We start from the raw sequence: 18,897 nt of genomic DNA, 5'->3' as shown, positions 1-18,897 counted from the left end.
CGGAGTACACAGAGACCAAAACTGAACTGGAGGAGGATAGACCAGTGTTAACACCCATGACGGCGGATCACCTGGGATGAAGTTTCTGACATAGGCAAGGTCTGGGTAGACACAGCAGGGTCCAGGGGCATGGGGAGGGGGAGAATGTTATCGCTCTCCTAAGTAGGTAAGGGTACATGGAGGGGCCCAGGGTCAAAGCAGATTGCTTGATGAGCGTGGTGGATAGCTACCCCAACGACAAGTGCCTTACTGAGTATACATGCCATGGACTGTGGTGAAAAACCACAGCACGACGAGGTAGGAAGGGGCGATGCTGGGGGTACAGGGAGTGGCGAGATGTGTTTGTTACGATACAACACTATTCATCACCTGACATGCACCAGCACAGAAGGACCACCTAGGTACATCAGTATGGATTAGAGAATGTAGATATCCTCCATGATATACACAAACTCCATACTACTGACCTCATGGGATCAGTGGTTTGCGAAATAGAGAAAAGGGGTTAGTCCATTGGGCTCTTAATAAGCTTAAACCGGACATAGTGTACCTACAAGAGACTCACTTAATGAACAAGCAGCACCTTGGCAAGGGACACAGCAGATTCAAGCTGGTTGGCTCTGCAAAATACACATCAGGCTCACGCGGAGTAATGATTCTAGTGAGGAACAACTCCCACTTCATAGAAGTCACACATGGGAAGATGCGCACGGTTGCTACATTCTGCTCCTGGTGAAATGGAGGGGGGGGACATTCTACTGTTTAATGTATGTGCTTTCCTGGGGCTACAATTCAGAACGCTGAGAAGAGTGGGCGGAGTTCTGGCCGAAGCTAACCCTGACCTGGTCTTGCTGGGGGTGGACTTTCACCTGGTAATGGACACTATCATGGACAGGGAAAGCGAAAAAGTAGAGGAGGATGCCACAAGAGGGAAACTAGCCAGCTTCACTGCAGCATTGGGGCTGTGTGATATGTGGAGATCTTTACATCCTTGAGAAAGAGGGTACTCCCATTGTTCAGGGGCACACAACATGCATTCTAGGATAGACTACATCTTCTCTACAGGAGACACACAATCTCGATTTCGGTCAGTGGAATATCAGGCAAGAGGTATTAGTGATCATGCTCCGATTTTGGCGATAATTGGCACCAAAACTGAGAGGACAGTGGCGCTTGGAACGTGGCGCCTTGCTAATAAAGAAGTTGTCAAGTGCCTCGATACAGAAACCAAACATTACTTTGCAGACAAGCAGTTCTCAGTGAACAGCCCAATAATAGAGTGGGAGGCATATAAGGCAACGATATGAGAGGTTATCATCAACTGTGAAATAGGGGCGAGACAGCGAAAACGAGAATGACTGAATAGCTTGGAGAAGGAACTGAAGGGCTTAGAAAGAGATTACATGCAAAACCCACTACCCTCACGAAAAGATGCCATGGATATTAAGAGAGCAGAATATCAGGCAGTAGCTAGGGATGAGGTTAAGAGGGCATACCTTGACAGACAAAAACATATCTTCAAAGAGGGCAACAAAACTGGGAGATTGTTAGCATGGTTGGGCAGTAAAGAAAGAGAGCACATGACTATCAGGGAGGTGAGATCGACTGCAGGAGTCTTGGTGGGAGTCAGCAGAAACATAGCAGAGACATTTGCAGATCACCTGGAGAGGTTCTATGGTCCCCAACATTTTCATAAAATACTTCCCTATGGGGCGGTTGGGGAAACAGGAAGCAGAGCTTTTGGACTCCGATATAATGGTAGATGAGATAGCCTCTGCAATGAGACAGATACAGTCAGGGAAAGCCCCAGGCCCTAACGGGCTCCCAATTGAACTACTCAAAATTCTATGCCACCGAGTGGCAACCCCGCTGCATGCAGCTTATCACCAAGCACTTCTGGATGGACAGTTGCCAGAAGATATGCGTTCCGCCACAATCATACTGATCCCAAAGGCAGGCAAACTGTTGAACAAATGGGACTCTTACAGACCCATATCTTTTATTATATATAGACATCAAGACCCGGGCCAAAGTGCTGGCCTACAGGTTACGGGAAGTAATCCACAGCCTGGAACATCCGGATCAAACCTCAGTCATGCCGTGTAGATCCACTAAAGTAAACCTACGCAGACTACACAATAATTTAGCTACAATAGTAGACGCACCGAAGGATAGAGCTATTGCGTCATTAGGTGCAAACAAGGCCTTCGACTCCGTCAAATGGCCTTACCTCTTTGGGATACTGGCTAAAATGGGATTTGGATCCAAAAATATATAGTGGGTGAAATTTCTATATTACAGCCCCATGGCAAGTCAGTGGCCACTGTCACAACAAATTCATATCGGCACAAGGCAGGGGTGCCCACTATCCCCGCTGCTATTCACACTCGCCATCGAGGCGTAGGTAGCCTGGTTGCGCACAGACCTGCTGGTATCGGGATGGCCAGGCAAGGGAGTCGAAGAGGAGCTTTTCTCCCTATATGCAGACAATATCCTGTTGTATTTATCTAATGTAACCTGATCCACAGACCGACTGTGTCATTTTCAGAATATTTGGGGAATACTCTGGCTTCGCCGTAAATTGGGAGAAATCGCTCCTCTTACCGGTGGGAACGGAGACTTGACAATGCAACCTAAAACTTCCACTGAGGGAGGTGAGGCAACAGTTTAAATACCTAGTAGCACACAGGACCCAATCATGGCCTATAAGGCAAATCTTGAACCACAGATTAAACAGTTAGTGCAGGAAGTGAGGCCTTGCCAGACACATGCTCGCTGTTGGGCAAACCTGCGATGTTTAAGATGGTGGCAATGCCGTGACTGCCATATGTCCTACAAAACTGCCCATACCAGGTAACAGATCACTTCTTTGGCAAGGTAGATTACCTGCTTCGCAATCTACTTTGGGCAGGTTGTTGTCCTAGGATCGCCTTGACAGTTCTACAGAGATCCAAATAAGAACTTCTGGGATTTCTTCAGACTATCACACCTAGACTTTCTCTCCTTTCATGCCTGGGCTCTCGTTCTTCATTCTCATATCTGGGCACCCACAGTCCCTTATGTCTAACATCGATCTCTTCTCCACCCTTGTTTGGCTGCTGTCTCTCATTCCGCTTCAGTTACGGGCTCATTCTTTCTTCCTCCACTTTTATGGCTGTGCTTGCTTTCTGGCGTTGGATTCGCTCATCTCTCCTTCCTTTCTACTTTTGTATGTCTTGGCTTCCCTCACATGTAGGCTCTCGCTCTCTCTCTTCCCACCTAGACTTTCTGTCAACTACCTTTAAGTTTGGGCTCTCTTCTTCCCTCCTTTCCACCCTAGTAACTGGGCTTGTTCGCTCTTATTCAACTCTGGCCTAGGTCCCTGTCTTACTCACTCCCAACCACCCCCGGCGCGCACACACAGACACACCCCCCTGCCCCCCCCCCCCCCTCCCCAAAGTGGCTGGTGTCTGTTTTAGCGCTTGCATCTTCTAATTTGAACATTGATTTGTGACTTCATGTGTTGTGGCCCTCTTAACTATCGGTTTCGCTCGCAGAGCATTCTGTGGAGACTATTTGATCATTTCAGATGCACTGCACAATAATAGCTAAAGCTCACCCACACGGTTTGATCTCAGTCCTTTGGTCTCTATAGGGCAGCAATGTAACATTACACATTTTCCTGGCTTGTAAAGTAAAAATATTTCTCTGACCATTCCAAAATGAAGATGGATGTGTTTACAGGTAAACTGTACATGTGCAAAATTGAGATTGTTCAAAGGTTCTTACCAGATGTCAGTGATTTCAAACTTACCAAATGTTGAGTAAGCATAACTTCAGAATGTTACCAGAATGGAGCACGTGAAAAGATTGACCGTATGCCTGTTATGGGAAATCTCTGCATTATTTGCCATTTTTTGCTATAGGACTGAATCCGGGGCTTGGGTTTGGGGACATTCTATTAATGTTAAGGAGTCAACATATCAGAGCTACCATGTGAATAAAATACCACTACCACTCGGCAAAATTGTCTAAAACGCAACAGCATGTGGAAGGAAAGCATGTAAGACGTTGAAGAGATATTTTTTCTTGATGGCATAAGAGAAATAGTAGTGAAGTCTTAGAGCATATTATGTTTACATCTTCACTGGTTGTGGTTTTTCAGGCCCACCACAGCAGTACTCGGGCCAGGATGACTATTATGCTGACCAATACAGTCATGGTGGACAAGGTCCTCCAGAAGGCATGAACCAACCGTATTACCCTGATGGTAATGTCTTACAATATACTACCTTACCCATGTTCTATATCTGCCCAACCCTTGATATAGATCGCTATTTTGTCATTTCTCGTGGGGGTAAGAAAAGTTACGAGTGATTACAGTAACAGATGTTGCACAGTTTGTACTTGTAAAGTGAACATTGAAGAATACAAGAAAATAACTGTCAAAGCATTACTAATTGGATTGAAATGTCTTATTATTTCACTGTAGTCATAATATTATTTGATGCAACACCACCGCATATTACATGAAGAGCTATGCAAAAACCAAAACCTTTTGAATTTCTTTTCAAGTGTTCATTTCATTTCCAGCAGTGCCCCATGTGCCATTTAACCACTTGAGGCATAATCACAATATGTTGGTTATTTCGTGACCCGTCTTTAATGAGCACAAAAATCCCTTTTTCGATTTCAGGATGTTTGTTTCTGCTCTTTATCCCAATTCCTATGATGGGTTGAACCCAATCTGTCACTGTTCTTTTTTTCACGAAAGAGCCAGTCATTGCCACAGTTAGTATTCGGAAACGCAGTAACTCCTTTTTTTTTTCATAATATAAACCAAAACAAAGATGCTCTTGCAAGCTTTTTTTCTGACACAGTGACTGCAGTCATTGCCGACCATAGAAACTATGTTGCTTATTGCTCGTTATTCGTCCGAGTATTAATATAAACTGTTCTTAACGTCTAATATCTGTTAAAATATTTGTTTAGACATGCACTAATAAAGTAAATGCTCTATTTCCGAGAACTACAGAGACAACACTTGTGGAAGATAATCACATCTTCTAATTTGTGATATTTATTTTGTTTTGTAGTGCAGACAACGTTATGCAGTTGCAGGCGTTCATTGTCCCACCATTAGGCTAGTGTAAACTTAATTTCACTCCGTGCAAAAGTTTATTAGAAGAGTGATGTTCCTTTGACTCGGAACCATTTACATTTCACCTATTTAAGTCGGTTGTCTTGATATATTGTGTTATGATATAGTGTATTTGTCCTGCCGCCCTATTAGTTTAGTCCATGAAGTGGGCTGGACCCTGCCACTTTGTCTATTCGGGACCCTTTGAATGTGTTAGTAAAAGATTTTTAGACAGTGGATATCTGTAGCTGTGACTAAGCGCCTAGGCAGGCAAAACAACATATGACCTAAAATGATATGAAAAAGCCGGTTTCAGTAAGGAATCCCGAGCTTACTCTGGGCAACTTGGCACAAATAGCAAAGCTTTTCTCGGAGACGTGAGAGACACGTGAACAGCACCTCCAAAACAAAATTACATTTAAACCATTAACATGCTAAACGTCCAATCCCTTTTAATTAAAGAAAATATATAATTTAATTATTAAAATGACACTCAAATGATGGAAATCTGATGTAAGTTTCAGGCGTGAAAGTTTTTTTTTTTTTTAAGGAAAAAAAACCCAATTTGGGATGCTTTCTGCACTTGAAGCAGTCTGTGGAAGTGAAAAATACATCACACCACTGGTTGTGCTTCTGCATAAAGACCCATAAGAGCAGCAGTGTTTTCATTTTTAGCATTGAACCAAGGATTGCTCCCTAGTTTTAGAAAATATTTCTTGAAAAAAATGTCTGAAATAGTTTCTCTCACTTGCACCAAATTTCCATGTTCAAGGAGCAGCAGTGCAAACGTCCAGACTTTCCAAAGTTTTTGCAAACATTATGTCCTCTGCTGTATTGATTCCATTGGACCTAAGTTACCTGACAATTTGGGCGTACTCTTCTATTTAGCATGAGCCCTTAGCAAGTTCAACTCAGGCATCCAGTTAAAAGGCAGTAGGTTAAATAAATGTGCTGTTTGCTTGGACCTATTAGGGCTGCAAAGTGAAAGGGTCATACAGTCTGCTCCTCTTGCTGTCAATCTCTGGTAACCTATTCTACTCCCTGATTTTTGTCAAACAAGCATACAGCCACACACCCCTATTGCCCTCGGTAGGAAATGCCTTGCACCTCCCACCCCATTTAATCACTCCATCCTATCATTCTTCCCAAGTATCTACTGGTTCCCATCAATTTCTCCAACTCTTCAGTTACTACAACCTTTCATCCAGTCTATGGCCATCTCCAAACTTATCCACCACTGTTTCATCACGCCACCTCAACCTACTCACTCCTCTTTCCAATACTCATTCCCCCAGCACTACCATACTCTGCCTTCTACTGATGTCTGTATTTTTGCATATCAAAGATACATCTACCTCTGTACGCTATTACTTCTCCTAAGCTGCCACCTCTTCCTCAGCATCTGTCCCTCCTCTCATGTCCATAATTACAACACACTTTTCCTACATACTTGCCCATGCCTCCTACATCTTCATCAGCTTACACAGATTGAATTTCCAACAATACCTGTACTAAACTGCAGAAGTCTGTTAGCCAAGTCATCTCCCGTTCTCCCACATAACATTCACTTACAGTCTATCAAACACACCCATCATACAGAACACCACACATCATCATAGCCGTACACTCTTGCCTATCCTCTGTTACCAATTTAGAAATATAAAAGTATATACTCCTGGTCCACCTCCACTCCTGAACCGCACATTATCCACCTTCAATAAATATGAAGGAACCACTAACACTGTTGCAAGATGTGTATCTCTTACAGTACAACAGGTCTCAAGGTTACATCCGTACATCACCCTCTTATGGTCTACTGGTCCAACTAAATCATTAGTCAGTCTCTTTAAGCAGGACAGTGACCGCGCAGAGAGCAATGATGCTAGGATCAACCGGTGCATAACTAACTCAGTCACCCACTCTGTTTGATTATCTTATAACTCACAAAAGACTATCCACCAACCAGCCTCAACACATTATTCATGAGCGCAAAGGAAAACACAGAAAATAATGTCTCCAACCCACTCTCCTTATAAGCACAAGCCACACCAGCTAAATTCCTTGCTGACTGATGAGCAGGAACGAACGCAATATCTTTGACCTACTGGCTGACTCAAAACCAGACCTACCATTCATTACAGGAATACGTTTAATATGGGTATCTTTGAAGTTCATCTGTCTATTTTATGAAGATACTGTTGTGATTGGATGACCAACGCTTTTGACTAAACAATCATTTTGAAACATCAAAACACACCAAAATGAAAAAGAATACCCCATGGATGAATTACGATATAAAAACTATATAAGGACAAGTCTTAACGCATCTGGCAGAAATCGAAAAAATGCTTAGTCGTGGGGACAATAGAATGTACAACCCCATGAAAAATGGAAAGGAAAATCCACTATTCGTGGAGTTTTTTGGCTGGGAATTTGTAGATCCTGCTTAAATTACATAATTTGATGGGGCGTGGCCACGGAGCCGAGCATGGCGCACGCTTAACTGTTCGGCTCCGGAGGGGCCGACTTCAAATGGGTGCCTGGACGCGCTAAATCGGGCGATCTCGTGCCCAGAGAGGAGTGGGACGACTGCTGCGGACGGGGGGGACCACAGAGGTGCGGACTCTCCCCCTGGAGCGGGCTCCCGAGTGGCTGGGGCTGCCCGGGACTGAGGAGAGAGGCCGCGGGCCTGTCGACGGGCGGGGCCGAGACGCGCTGGGCTGGGAGGCTCCCCGTGTCGGAGTGCTGAAGGTGAGCGGCTGGTGCGCCCGGGGCTGCTTAGGCGCGGCCGTGGCCCCGGGAGCGGCCCCCGACGAACTCGTGCGCCCCGGCGCGGGCCTGGACCTGCGGGGTCGCCGCCGGATTGCGGCCGAGATCCCGGACTGGGCGGTGTGCTGCGCCCGGCATCGGATTCGGACGCGGGCCCACCCTGAAGGGGGGGGGGGGGGGTGCGGATCGGAGCGTCTGGTGGCGAGTTGGCCCCCTGCTCGAGGGGCGGAACCTGGTGCCTCCTGGCTGCGAAACTGCATTCAACGAGGAGACGGGGGGCCCGCTTTGGGTACGCCCCCCTGGGGGACGCACAATCGGTGCGCCGGTGTTGGAGGCCCAGGGGCCCGCGGATGCCGACGACGGGACTCTACGCCCAGGGCGGCCCGAGACGAGCGTTGATTGTCCCTTGTGAGGCGGGGCAGTGTGGAATCGCCCTGCGCCATCCGCCATCGACTGCCAGAGTTGGGGGCCGGGTGCCTCTGTTCCCAGGTGCGGGGCCCCCCTTGGTTGACCGAGCCGGTGCCGATCTGAAGGCCTGCTGCATCCACCCCTCCTACATACAACGACGCAAATCTACGAAAGCGCACCTGCCCCGGTTTGGCCCAGGACTGGTTCCTCATCTGTGGAGCGCGGCGCACGCATGATCGTTTGGTCCGCGGGGGGCCACCGGAGGACCCGGGCCTGAGCGCACTGGATCGGATGATCCTCTATCGCGGGACGGACGCGGCGCTGGGTGAGGCTGGCGGAGTGCCTGGGGCTCTCCCTGGAGCGACCAGATCCAGAGACTGCGACAACAGTGCCCTGGGCTAGTAGACGAATCAACAGCAAACGGCATAAGCGCCTGAACAGTGCGCTAGACTCACTGAGTCACCCCTCCCTGCCTGGCCAATGCCCCCCAAGGGCAGACACAAGAGAAAAGCCATGGACCCCCTGACACATACACCACTGGGGGACAATGAACCGACCATGCAGAACCAGTCGCAAATCAAAATGCAAGACACTCTAGACAAGATACTGGGAGCCATTGAGGACACCAAATCCACATTACAGCGCAACATCAATCAAGTGGCGACAGAGGTGGGCCTCCTGAGAGCCGATCACCACAAATTAGCTGACAGAGTAAAAGAAGTGGAAGCAACGCTAGCGGAAGTCGTCCCAAAACAAGCAGACGTATCAGCGGAGGTGACCTCCTTGGCTGGCAGAATGGCGAAGCTCGAGCAGCGAGCTGAAGACGCAGAAGGTAGAAATAGAAGGAACAATATTCGCGTGGTGGGCCTCCCTGAGGGGGCCGAGGGGACGAATATAGTGGAGTTTCTGGAGAAATGGGTAAGCACAGTTGTCGCACCAGGATGTCTGACCCCCTTTTACTCACTGGAGCGAGCACACCGTGTGCCAGCTAGACCACTCGCTCCTGGCAGGCCACCACGAGCAGTAATAGCTAAACTCCTGCACTACAGAGACAGAGACATCCTATTACAGAAAGCCAGGGAAACCGGCCCGTTTAAAGTAGCCAATGGCGAAGCGACATTATTCCCTGACTTCACCTTGGAGGTCCAAAATAAGCGCGCCTCCTTCTTAGCCGTTAAAAGAACCTTGCGAGAAGAGGGGATACAGTACTCGCTGCTCTACCCAGCAAGACTACGAGTGATTGCGGAGGGGAAAACCACGTTCTTCCAAACTCCAGAGGAGGCATGGGAATGGCTCGAAAGACCTGGGACACGGCCGACGCGACCTGCACCGGAGAACGCGGGGCGGGCGGGACCCAGCGGACCCCGAGGGGGAAAAGACCCAGAGACCGCCAGCGGCTGGCGCCAACGCGGACACAGAGAGAAACTGGCAAGAGAGAGGCCCTGGAAGCGGCGGCTAAGGTGGGTGGAGAGTCATTGCCCTGGGAGGTCTCGGAAGAGGAATCGGACGACGCGGTGGTGTCCTCGCCTGATGGCTCCGGGGATTCGACCTACGCACCAAGAGTGACCCCGCAGACCGCTGACGAACTTGCATAGATCGAACCCGCACCGGCGCTGAAAGGCGAGACAAGATAAGTAGTGAGGTGGCCCCTCCGGACCTGGCCGCTCCCCCGGACCAGACTCTTGCCTGTCAGTCCTGACTGGCGAGTATTGCATTGATGTGTTTGAATAATTTGCAGTGTTGCAGAACTTATTGGGCAGCCTGCAGTTCCGGAGGTGCCCTGGGGATGGGGAGTTGGGGTTTGCAGTTACTAGTTATATTGGCTACATGTGCGAAATGGTATGAGCATGAGGAAGGTACAAGCTTGTGGGGGAATCGATTGGGGCCATGGGCGTGCCGGCTCTACATACAACAGGACTTGAGAATAGGATGGCGGACTACAATATCATAACTTGGAATGTTAGGGGGATGGGTACTCCTGCTAAGAGACATAGAATTCTTTCCTTTCTAAAAAGGAGAGGGGTGCAGATAGCTATGTTACAGGAGACCCATCTCGCACCTGGAGAGGGAGAGAAACTAAGGCGTAGATGGAGGGGAGAGGTGTTTGCCACAGAATATTCAACTTACGCAAGGGTCCTGATTTGGATTAGGGCGGGGGTCCCCTTCACGATTGATTCCTCCAACATAGACAGAGGGGGAAGGTTTGTCATATTGGAAGGGAAACTACAGGGGCTCCAGTTGACCCTGAGTTGTATATACGCCCCCAACCACGACCAAACATCATTCATGACGGACCTGTCTAGGCACCTCACTCGTCAACACATGGGGGAAGTACTAATGGGAGGAGACTTTAACGCAGTGCTCGACATTGACCTAGATAGATCTACCACCCCACTACAGGGAGCAACATCAACCAAAACAGCAAAAAAACTAGCTGGGTGGCTAGACGACTGGGGGCTGGTAGATGCTTGGCGGTTTCAACACCCAGCGACCAGGGATTATTAGTTTTATTCAGGTCTCCATCAGGTACACAGTAGAATCGATAGGATAGTTTGCACCGCGGGACTGGCTCGAAATATGACCCATGCTGAGTACCTTGCCCGCCCAATATCAGATCACAACCCTCTATTACTGACATTGAGAGTAGCACAGGACAGACCCCCCATACCATCATGGAGAATGCTCCCGACAGTGCTAGAAGACCAGGCATACAGGGAGGAATTACGATGCTACCTAACAGAACATATAGAAACTAACCAGGGATCCACTTCCGCCAGAGGCATAGAGTGTGAGACACTCAAAGTGGGGACACGGGGTCACTGTCTTGGACAGTCGGTGGGGATAACACGTACGCTTGAGAGAGAATTAAATGCATCGGAGAGGGTCATACATGAGGGGGAGCTGAGACAGTGCTCCGCAGGGCAAGTGGATGAAGAGTATGAACGTGCACGTAGAGAGCACTCCCAAGCTGAAGAGCGGCTTAGATGCCATAGTAGGCAAAGATACTTGGCATCCATACAGTCAGAGGAGGGGAGATCCGGTAGACTTTTGGCATGGCTGGTGCGCCCACACAGAGACAGTGACCCTATTGCATGTGTACTAGACAGGGGGGGAACACGCAGACTCAGCCCAGAATCCATTAACAACGCATTTAGAGATTACTATACACACCTATACAGGAAGCCCACAGACTTGAGGACGGTGACCCTTGACAATTTCCTAACTCGGATACCCCTACCGGTATTGAGCCCAGAGGGCAGGGTCGGCTTGGGGGGCCCAGTGACCGCGGATGAGACAACTGAAGCAATTGCACAGTTGGCCCCTGGGAAGACCCCAGGTACAGATGGTCTCCCTATGGACTTTTATAAAAAGTATAAATCCTTACTAGTCCCCAGACTGATAGAAATGTATACGGAATCGGCAAAGAACGGAGAACTTCCACGCCCACTGCGTGAGGCATTGGTAGTACCACTTCCTAAAACAAACAGCAGGGAGGCATCAGTGACAGACTTTCGCCCACTATCAATGCTAAATAGCGACTTTAAGATCCTCAGTAAGATCCTGGCCAACCGGCTATTACCTCTTATGCCCACCCTGATACATCCTGACCAGAACGGTTTCATACCTGGTCGAAGCACCTCACTGAACCTTAGGCGTATTTTCTCTGTCATACATATGCCCAGTGAATCGAAGCCGCCAACTGGGATCCTGCTAGCAGTGGACTTTGAAAAGGCCTTCGACTCAATTAGATGGGACTACCTGAGGGCGACAATGTTAAAGATGGGTCTGGGTGAGGGCTGGGTCAAATGGGTGGATCTGTTATACTCATCCCCACTGGCAAGGGTCAAGACAGGTAGGACAATCTCTGGTGCTTACCCAGTGCACCGAGGAACTAGACAGGGATGCCCCCTGTCTCCATTGTTGTTCGCCCTGGCGGCCTGGGTACGAGGGGACGGAGCGGGTAGAGGGATTCAGTGGGGACCAACTGACCACATTATCTCGCTATATGCAGATGACATCCTGATCTATCTTAGAGATGGGGCGAGTGGTCTCCCCTGGGCCCTGAACGCCCTGGAGGAGTTTGGAGAGGTGTCAGGATTAAGACTTAACCGTAATAAAACATATGTGTTCCCCCTGATGCCCGGATATAGATGTCCTGCAACGTGCCCAACAGACCTGAAATGGGCCTCACAGACATTTAGATACCTGGGGATCCAGATCTATCATGACGTGGGAGACCTAAGAGAGGGCAACCTGGGTAGTGCGCTCCGATCCCTGAGATCCTCTGTAGAATTTTGGCGCTCTCTGAAACTGTCGGTGATGGCCAGAGTGGCGCTCTCCAAGATGATCATGCTCCCCCGACTTCTCTATTACTTCACCAACTTGCCACTGTTAATACCCCGAGCATGGTTCCGCGATCTGAACGCGTTACTCAGAGAACTAATATGGGACAATGGGCGCAGGCGAACAACACTTACAACTATCTGCAGGCCGCCCAACGCGGGTGGCCTGGGAGCCCCCGACTTTGAGGCATACTACCTGGCATCCCAATTACAGTGGATACCCGGCTGGCTTGCGGGCCAGGGCCAACTGGATTTGTATACAGCCCAAGGAGCAATTGACACGGCGTGGATTGCGGCATGCATGACAAACAGAAAGATAACCCCCCCTGGGAACAATATAATGATAAAAGTGGCAATGGCATGCTGGAAAAGATGCACGAAAAGGGTGGGAGTGGGCCCTCCATATTCCCCAGCGCTGCCATTGGCGGTGCTCGCCATAGAATCTAGGGGGAGGGGGCCGGGAAGCACGGGACTTGGCCCCTGGTTGTCTGCTGGAATAGAAGTAGTGGGAGGACTCTTCAAGGAGGGAGTGATGAGGGGATTTGCTGAATTAACGGAAGAGGGTGTTCCCGGGGGGCAGTTCCTGCTTTACGGGAGGCTAGTACACACTCTTAAAACTCACTGGGACACGGTGAATGCGGAACCTGCCACACATGAGGTCCTGCACTCACTGTTGACATTAGGGGAGGAATCACATCTGATCATCAAAATATATCGGGCCCAAGTTGAGGCAGCCTTAGACCCATTACGGTCGCTGAGAGGACGGTGGGAGGGCACAATTGGGAGGGAACTAACTGACTCAGAGTGGAGGAGAATACTGGCCTACCCCCGGAAGATATCACGTAATACACGGTTAAGATACATTCAATACAATTATTTGCACAGAACGTACCTCACACCTCACAGACTGTTCCGTATATATGGAGGGACTTTGGGGACTTGCCCGAGATGCAGAGGAGGAGGGGTGGATTTTGACCACATGGTCTGGACTTGCCCAGCGATCCAGATAGGCTGGAGGGAAATATTGCCCACCCTGACTGAATTGTTTGAGTTTGAGTTGAGACCCACCCCTGAGCTGTGCCTGCTGGGCCTCAGACCGGCTGCGCTTTGCGGAAAAGTGAAGGGACGCTTTCTGGACCTTTCCCTGGCCCTTTAGAGACTAATCTTGAGGGGCTGGAAGACCACAGACCGTCCTCTGCTGTCTGACTGGAAAAGGGATATATCAACATGGTCTAGAGCTGAACTACAGGTCCTAAAAGCAGAAGAAGCCAGGAATATTCGCCAGGTTCCTATAGCTCCGGGGTGGGAGAATTTAATGACGAGTTGGGAGAGTGTACATAAGAGGCTGGCAGGCCCAGTAGGAGAAACCAGTGAAATCCAATCCCCCACCGAGGTTGGAACCAAATGGTGGAAGTACATAGATAGACACCCAAAAACAGACCCAGACCACACATAGATCACATCAAGAGTAAGGGTGTGAGGACAGTTGGAACTCTGACCCCCACTCCACTGACAGTAATAGCAAGCAACGTGAGTGACCCGCCACTCCCACGGTGCGCAGGTGCGCCCTGGGTTGACATCTTCCCTCACCCAAAAACGAATACAATATAGTACCTTCAAGCTAACAATCACAAAAGCCATTCGCATAAAGCCGTAAAGTTGACCTTTTGGGGTCCTTTGTTTTCTTTTTTCTCCCCTTCTTCCTTCTCCTCACACCGGTCCAATATGACTGTCACCAGAAATTGTATATCACATACCGTGTTTTCTCCCTCTCCCCCACTTTCCTCTTCCCCCTCTACCTCCCTTATCTTCCTGCACTTAACCCTATACGCCACCCTCCCAAGTTACAAGGAAGAAGGGGTTCAAGTTTGTTGTTTGATTGTTGATTATGCAGAACAGCGAATTGAAGAAAGGAAACACGCTTTAACAAGTAAATGAGCACAATTTGTTGAATAAAGACCATTAAGACAAACGACAATAAAAAGTGCAAACAATGAGCAAAAGGTAGAATATAGCATAATAAACAAAAAATGCATTTTAAGTATGAAACTGTATAACAACAAAATGTTAATAAAAATATATTAAAAAAAAAAAAAAATTACATAATTTGATGGATACTTTTCACCACATGTTCCTAACGTTGTAAATAATACCTAGGCATCAGACCGGACCTGGAAACTTTCAGAGCAGTTCTCCTGTGCACTGCTAGGTGGCATTGTGTGCCTCTGTATAGTCATCACTCCTTAAATGAAGAGCAGACCCCCATATAAGGACCGCCCTTTCTTGATGACTTCAGTTGCTTTTTTTTCTGCACCTCCAGACGTGGATTATGGGCTTTTTCCTGGTCTTTGACCAGACTTCCTCAAAATGTATCCAGTTTGCATGAACAATGTCACCCCCTAAAACCACAAGGTTCAAGCCATGCCGGGACTGTCACAGAGGTCTGTAATGGCCCCTCGCAAAGTCTGTTTTTTGGAGCGGGCCATGACTCCAAGGCCTTTGGTGGCTGTGGCAATATAGGAATGCAGAGCCAAACTGTGTGCTGTGACCTGTCAAAGTCAGAAGTTAAGTCCAGTTCCCGCAGCAGGTCATAGTCAAAGCTTTCAGGTAAATCGAACATAAAAACACAACAATTCCATGTGGGAAACGATCCCTTCCATCCGCTTTGGAACTTCAGAAAGATTGCAAGGGTGTTAACGTGCCTCTTGGTCCTGCTTCCCATCTCCATTAGAGCTGATTCAGAGTCTAGTTTTGACACGTTCTGAGTTTCTTGTTCCTTTTGTGAAGTCACAGGAACTAGACGCCTTCCGGGAGACTAAGCTGTGTATTTTAGTCACTTTACCTCCTGCTCCCTTTTGCGCACCTTAGGCCCAAAGGAACTTCATGGCCTTCAGATGGACTTGCTACCAAAGGGTCTGCCCTCTGCGGCTTCTGTGCCCTTGGACCTGTATTGAGTTCACTGCTGACTGCAGTGCCCGCTTCAGCTCCATGCCATTCACATCAACAATGTTGTCCCTGGATGAAGATATACTGCTTATCGTGCTATCCATCTTTGAATTGAATGTATCTAAACCAGTCATGCCCTGCGCAAACTGAAGTGCCACAGCTTATCTACCCCTCTGATTCTGGTAGGGCCCAGACTTAAATAATCCAATGAAGTTGGATCCAATTATGTTCCACTTTGAGGAAGATAATGGTTATGAAGAACTTCTAGATGCCAGTGTTTGACACTTCCACCAGATAAGTGGCCTAGAGTCTCTCACTGATACAGACAAAAGCATCTCTTTTTCTGTAGTGGTGTGAAGGGCAGCTGACATGTTAGACGTGTAAATACGGACCATGGAAGTTAAAACTAACATGTTAATGGAAATTTACAGCCTGCGCAGGCTCTATCTGAGCCACTATTACAGAGTCTGGAGGTACCGGGGTCTGCCAGCAGGGTCAACCGCAGTGCCTTCCTTACCACTTCTCTGAAACCGCAAGTCCAAATGAGACCTCCAGCATGTGATTTTTCTCCTCTGTGAATTCTGCCCTGAGATAAGTCAATGCTAGCTGTCTCCCCGACTTTCTCTTTAGGATATGATGGCTCAGAACCTGCTGACCATATCTTCTTCAAGCCTTTCTTACACAGGCTATTCAGGGCACCCTCAATGAGGTGACATTTGCCATACACTCAGGGCTGGACATGGCTGACTGTCTGGGATGTGGTGTGAGTACCAGTTTGGTTCTGTGGCACTATGCCTGGATGAGGTCCACAGTCTTCTCTGGGGATGTTCATCCATCTTTAATGGACATACCTTTTGATGGATCTCACCTTATGGAGATAGAACAGACTCAGCTTTGGGGTGTTTTTTAAAGATAGTGGAGCCAAAGCACATTAATCAAGCCTTTGTCCCCATAAGGCCATTTTACCAGCAATTTTGGCGTCTCATCGCTATGGTAGAGGTTTTCCCATCTGCCATCCCATCAATGCCAGACCCCTACTCCAGCACTACGTGCTTTTAGTCCTGTCTTGCTGCAGTTCTGAGAGACTAGGGTAGCAGGATCAATAAGCAGGTTGGTCCCCTGCCCCGTCAGTGTCAGCAACAGCCAAAACTGCTTTAGTGTGTCTTTGCCGCGCACAGCATCCTCGTGGAGGCAGGATCTTAGAGTTCCTCCCAAGGCTGTCAGGCCATCAGAACAATCTAGTGAGTCGTACAATGTGTAAGTCGGGCTATGCTCTCCCTTTCCTTTCTAGCTCACTGCACCTTCGACCACCTGCAGGGAGGCTGATGGAGGATCATCTGTCAGTCTTATGGTTGAAGATGCAGATCCTTTTGTCCAAAGGGGCCATAGGGAGGGTTCTGGCATCAGAAGTATGAATTACGTGTTAGCCCTGCTGCTTTCTTGAGCCAGAGAAGGACATCCTTCGTCTCATTTTACAACTTTGCCCCCTTGACCCTTCCAGCAGGAGGAAAAAATCCAACAGGAGGACAAATTCAAGATGTTAATTCTAGCACTGGTCCTGTCAGCCATGAAGACTGGATGGTGGGTAGTGCTGGTCCTAAACAATGTTTATTTTCACATCCCCTATCCTGCAGGCCTACAGGTGCAAGTGCAATTCACAGTTGGCCAGTAGCATTTTCAGTTCACAGTTCTCCCCTTTGGCCTCACCAGTGCTCTTTTGGGTGTTAACGAAAGTGATGACGGTGGTCATAACACATATACAGTGGTTAGACGACTGGCTCTTGAAGGAGGGGCACTCCCCAGGCAGTCGTCAACCATCTCCAGATGACTGCGAACCTCCTAACATTGTTGGGGTTTACTATTAATTAGCCAGAGTCGCTCCTCATTCCTTTGTCGATGCTTCCTTTTATCAAAACCATTCTTGATACAACACAGTCTTATACCTGTTTCCCGTAACAGGTAGTCCTGGACATTCGGTCTATGATCCCGATAGTTCAGCCTCTGTCCTGGATCTTAGTGTGGATGACTTTGAGGTTGTTATAATTATTGACCTCTTGCAACACCACTGTTATGTGATACTACAACAAACTGGGTAGAGTGAGTTCCTGAATCTAGTGCCAGGAGGCCTTGCACCTTTGAAAGTGGCTGGACCACCAAGGGAACTCTGATGGTGAACCTCCTGGCAGAAGTTTTAAACGCTAGGGCAGGCAAACTCAGCCGCAGGCGCTTAGAATATACTGATGGCAGTGGTACCCGGATGTGGCAGATGTAATCTTCCAGCAATGGAACTCTGGCTTTATCTTTTCACCACCACCAAGAATGCAACATCTGCACCTTTGCTCACTGGAGTTTCCAAAGCTGTTCTCTATTCCGTCTAGAACTCAGAACTCCTTTATGCCTTCTTCCCACTGCCTCAAGTTCTGATGATCAGGAACTACTAGGCCCAAGCCATTCTGCAGCACCGGATTGGGCCAGGAGAGTGTGGTTCCTGAAACTTCTGGGCATGGGCATATGTCGTTCGACGATCAAGCTGCCACTCCTTTTGCAGCTATGGGACTGGATGTTGCACCCAGGCCTGCACACCTTGAATCTCCATACCTGGAGACTGAGAAGTGGCACACACCTTACTTGTTCACTAACGTTCTTGCCCTAGGTGAGGAGCGGTTACTCAAGCTAATGGATAAAGTAAAGTATGGCCCACCTAATGATCCTCCTAAGGTTCTTAAATCTTTTATACCTGCAGTTGTTGGTCCGTTCCAGTGTCTTCTAAACTCTTCCTTGGCTCAAAAAGGTGTACCTATGCCTTTTAGAGAGGAAGGAGTAATTCCCTTAAATAAAAAACACAGGGTGAAGATCCGCTACTTTAAATAAAATAAAATGCCCTATTCCTCTGCAGCCTTTTCTTACCACACTATAAAAAAACCACATGTGGCACAGACTCTGATCACATCTGGAGAACCATCAATTTTTGTATGTACGTCAGGCAGGGGTTCGTCCTGCCCACAGTACTGAATAAATGGTTATTTCTGTAGTAGAGGACATGCCTAAGAATGGTGATGATGGCTGGACCTCTGCACTAATCCTACTGGACTTATCAGTGGCCTTTGACAGAGTCAGCCATAACTTATTGGTGGAACGAGTGAAGGCTGCTGGGCTCCAAATCTCAGCCCTTGGATGGGTGAAATCATTCTTGCCGAATGGAATGCAGTTGGTTATCTTGGCTCCTTTTAGGGCCACAGAAATTGAACTGGAATGTGGGGTCCAGCAAGGTTCCTCTTTATTTCCACATTTATTCAACATTTTATCAAGTTT

The 18,897-nt window shown here is 48.3% G+C and overlaps 1 protein-coding gene across 3 annotated transcripts in view; it reads left to right on the top strand.

Moving 5' to 3' along the window:
• The window catches only part of SS18 (SS18 subunit of BAF chromatin remodeling complex), a 246,059-nt gene that overhangs the window by 164,517 nt on the left and 62,645 nt on the right, over positions 1 to 18,897 (top strand). For 2 of the 3 annotated variants that reach the window (XM_069220049.1, XM_069220051.1), the window contains one exon: positions 4,145 to 4,249. The exons of the other annotated variant lie outside the window; for it this stretch is intronic. In XM_069220049.1, the coding sequence (XP_069076150.1) occupies positions 4,145 to 4,249 (105 nt within the window). The remainder of the gene's footprint in view (positions 1 to 4,144; positions 4,250 to 18,897) is intronic. 3 annotated transcript variants of the gene reach the window in all.

This window comes from Pleurodeles waltl, chromosome 2_2, assembly GCF_031143425.1.
Source record: "Pleurodeles waltl isolate 20211129_DDA chromosome 2_2, aPleWal1.hap1.20221129, whole genome shotgun sequence".
Lineage (NCBI taxonomy): Eukaryota > Metazoa > Chordata > Amphibia > Caudata > Salamandridae > Pleurodeles > Pleurodeles waltl.
The sequence above is the reverse complement of the archived record's forward strand: the minus strand, read 5'-3'. Positions and strand labels throughout refer to the sequence as shown.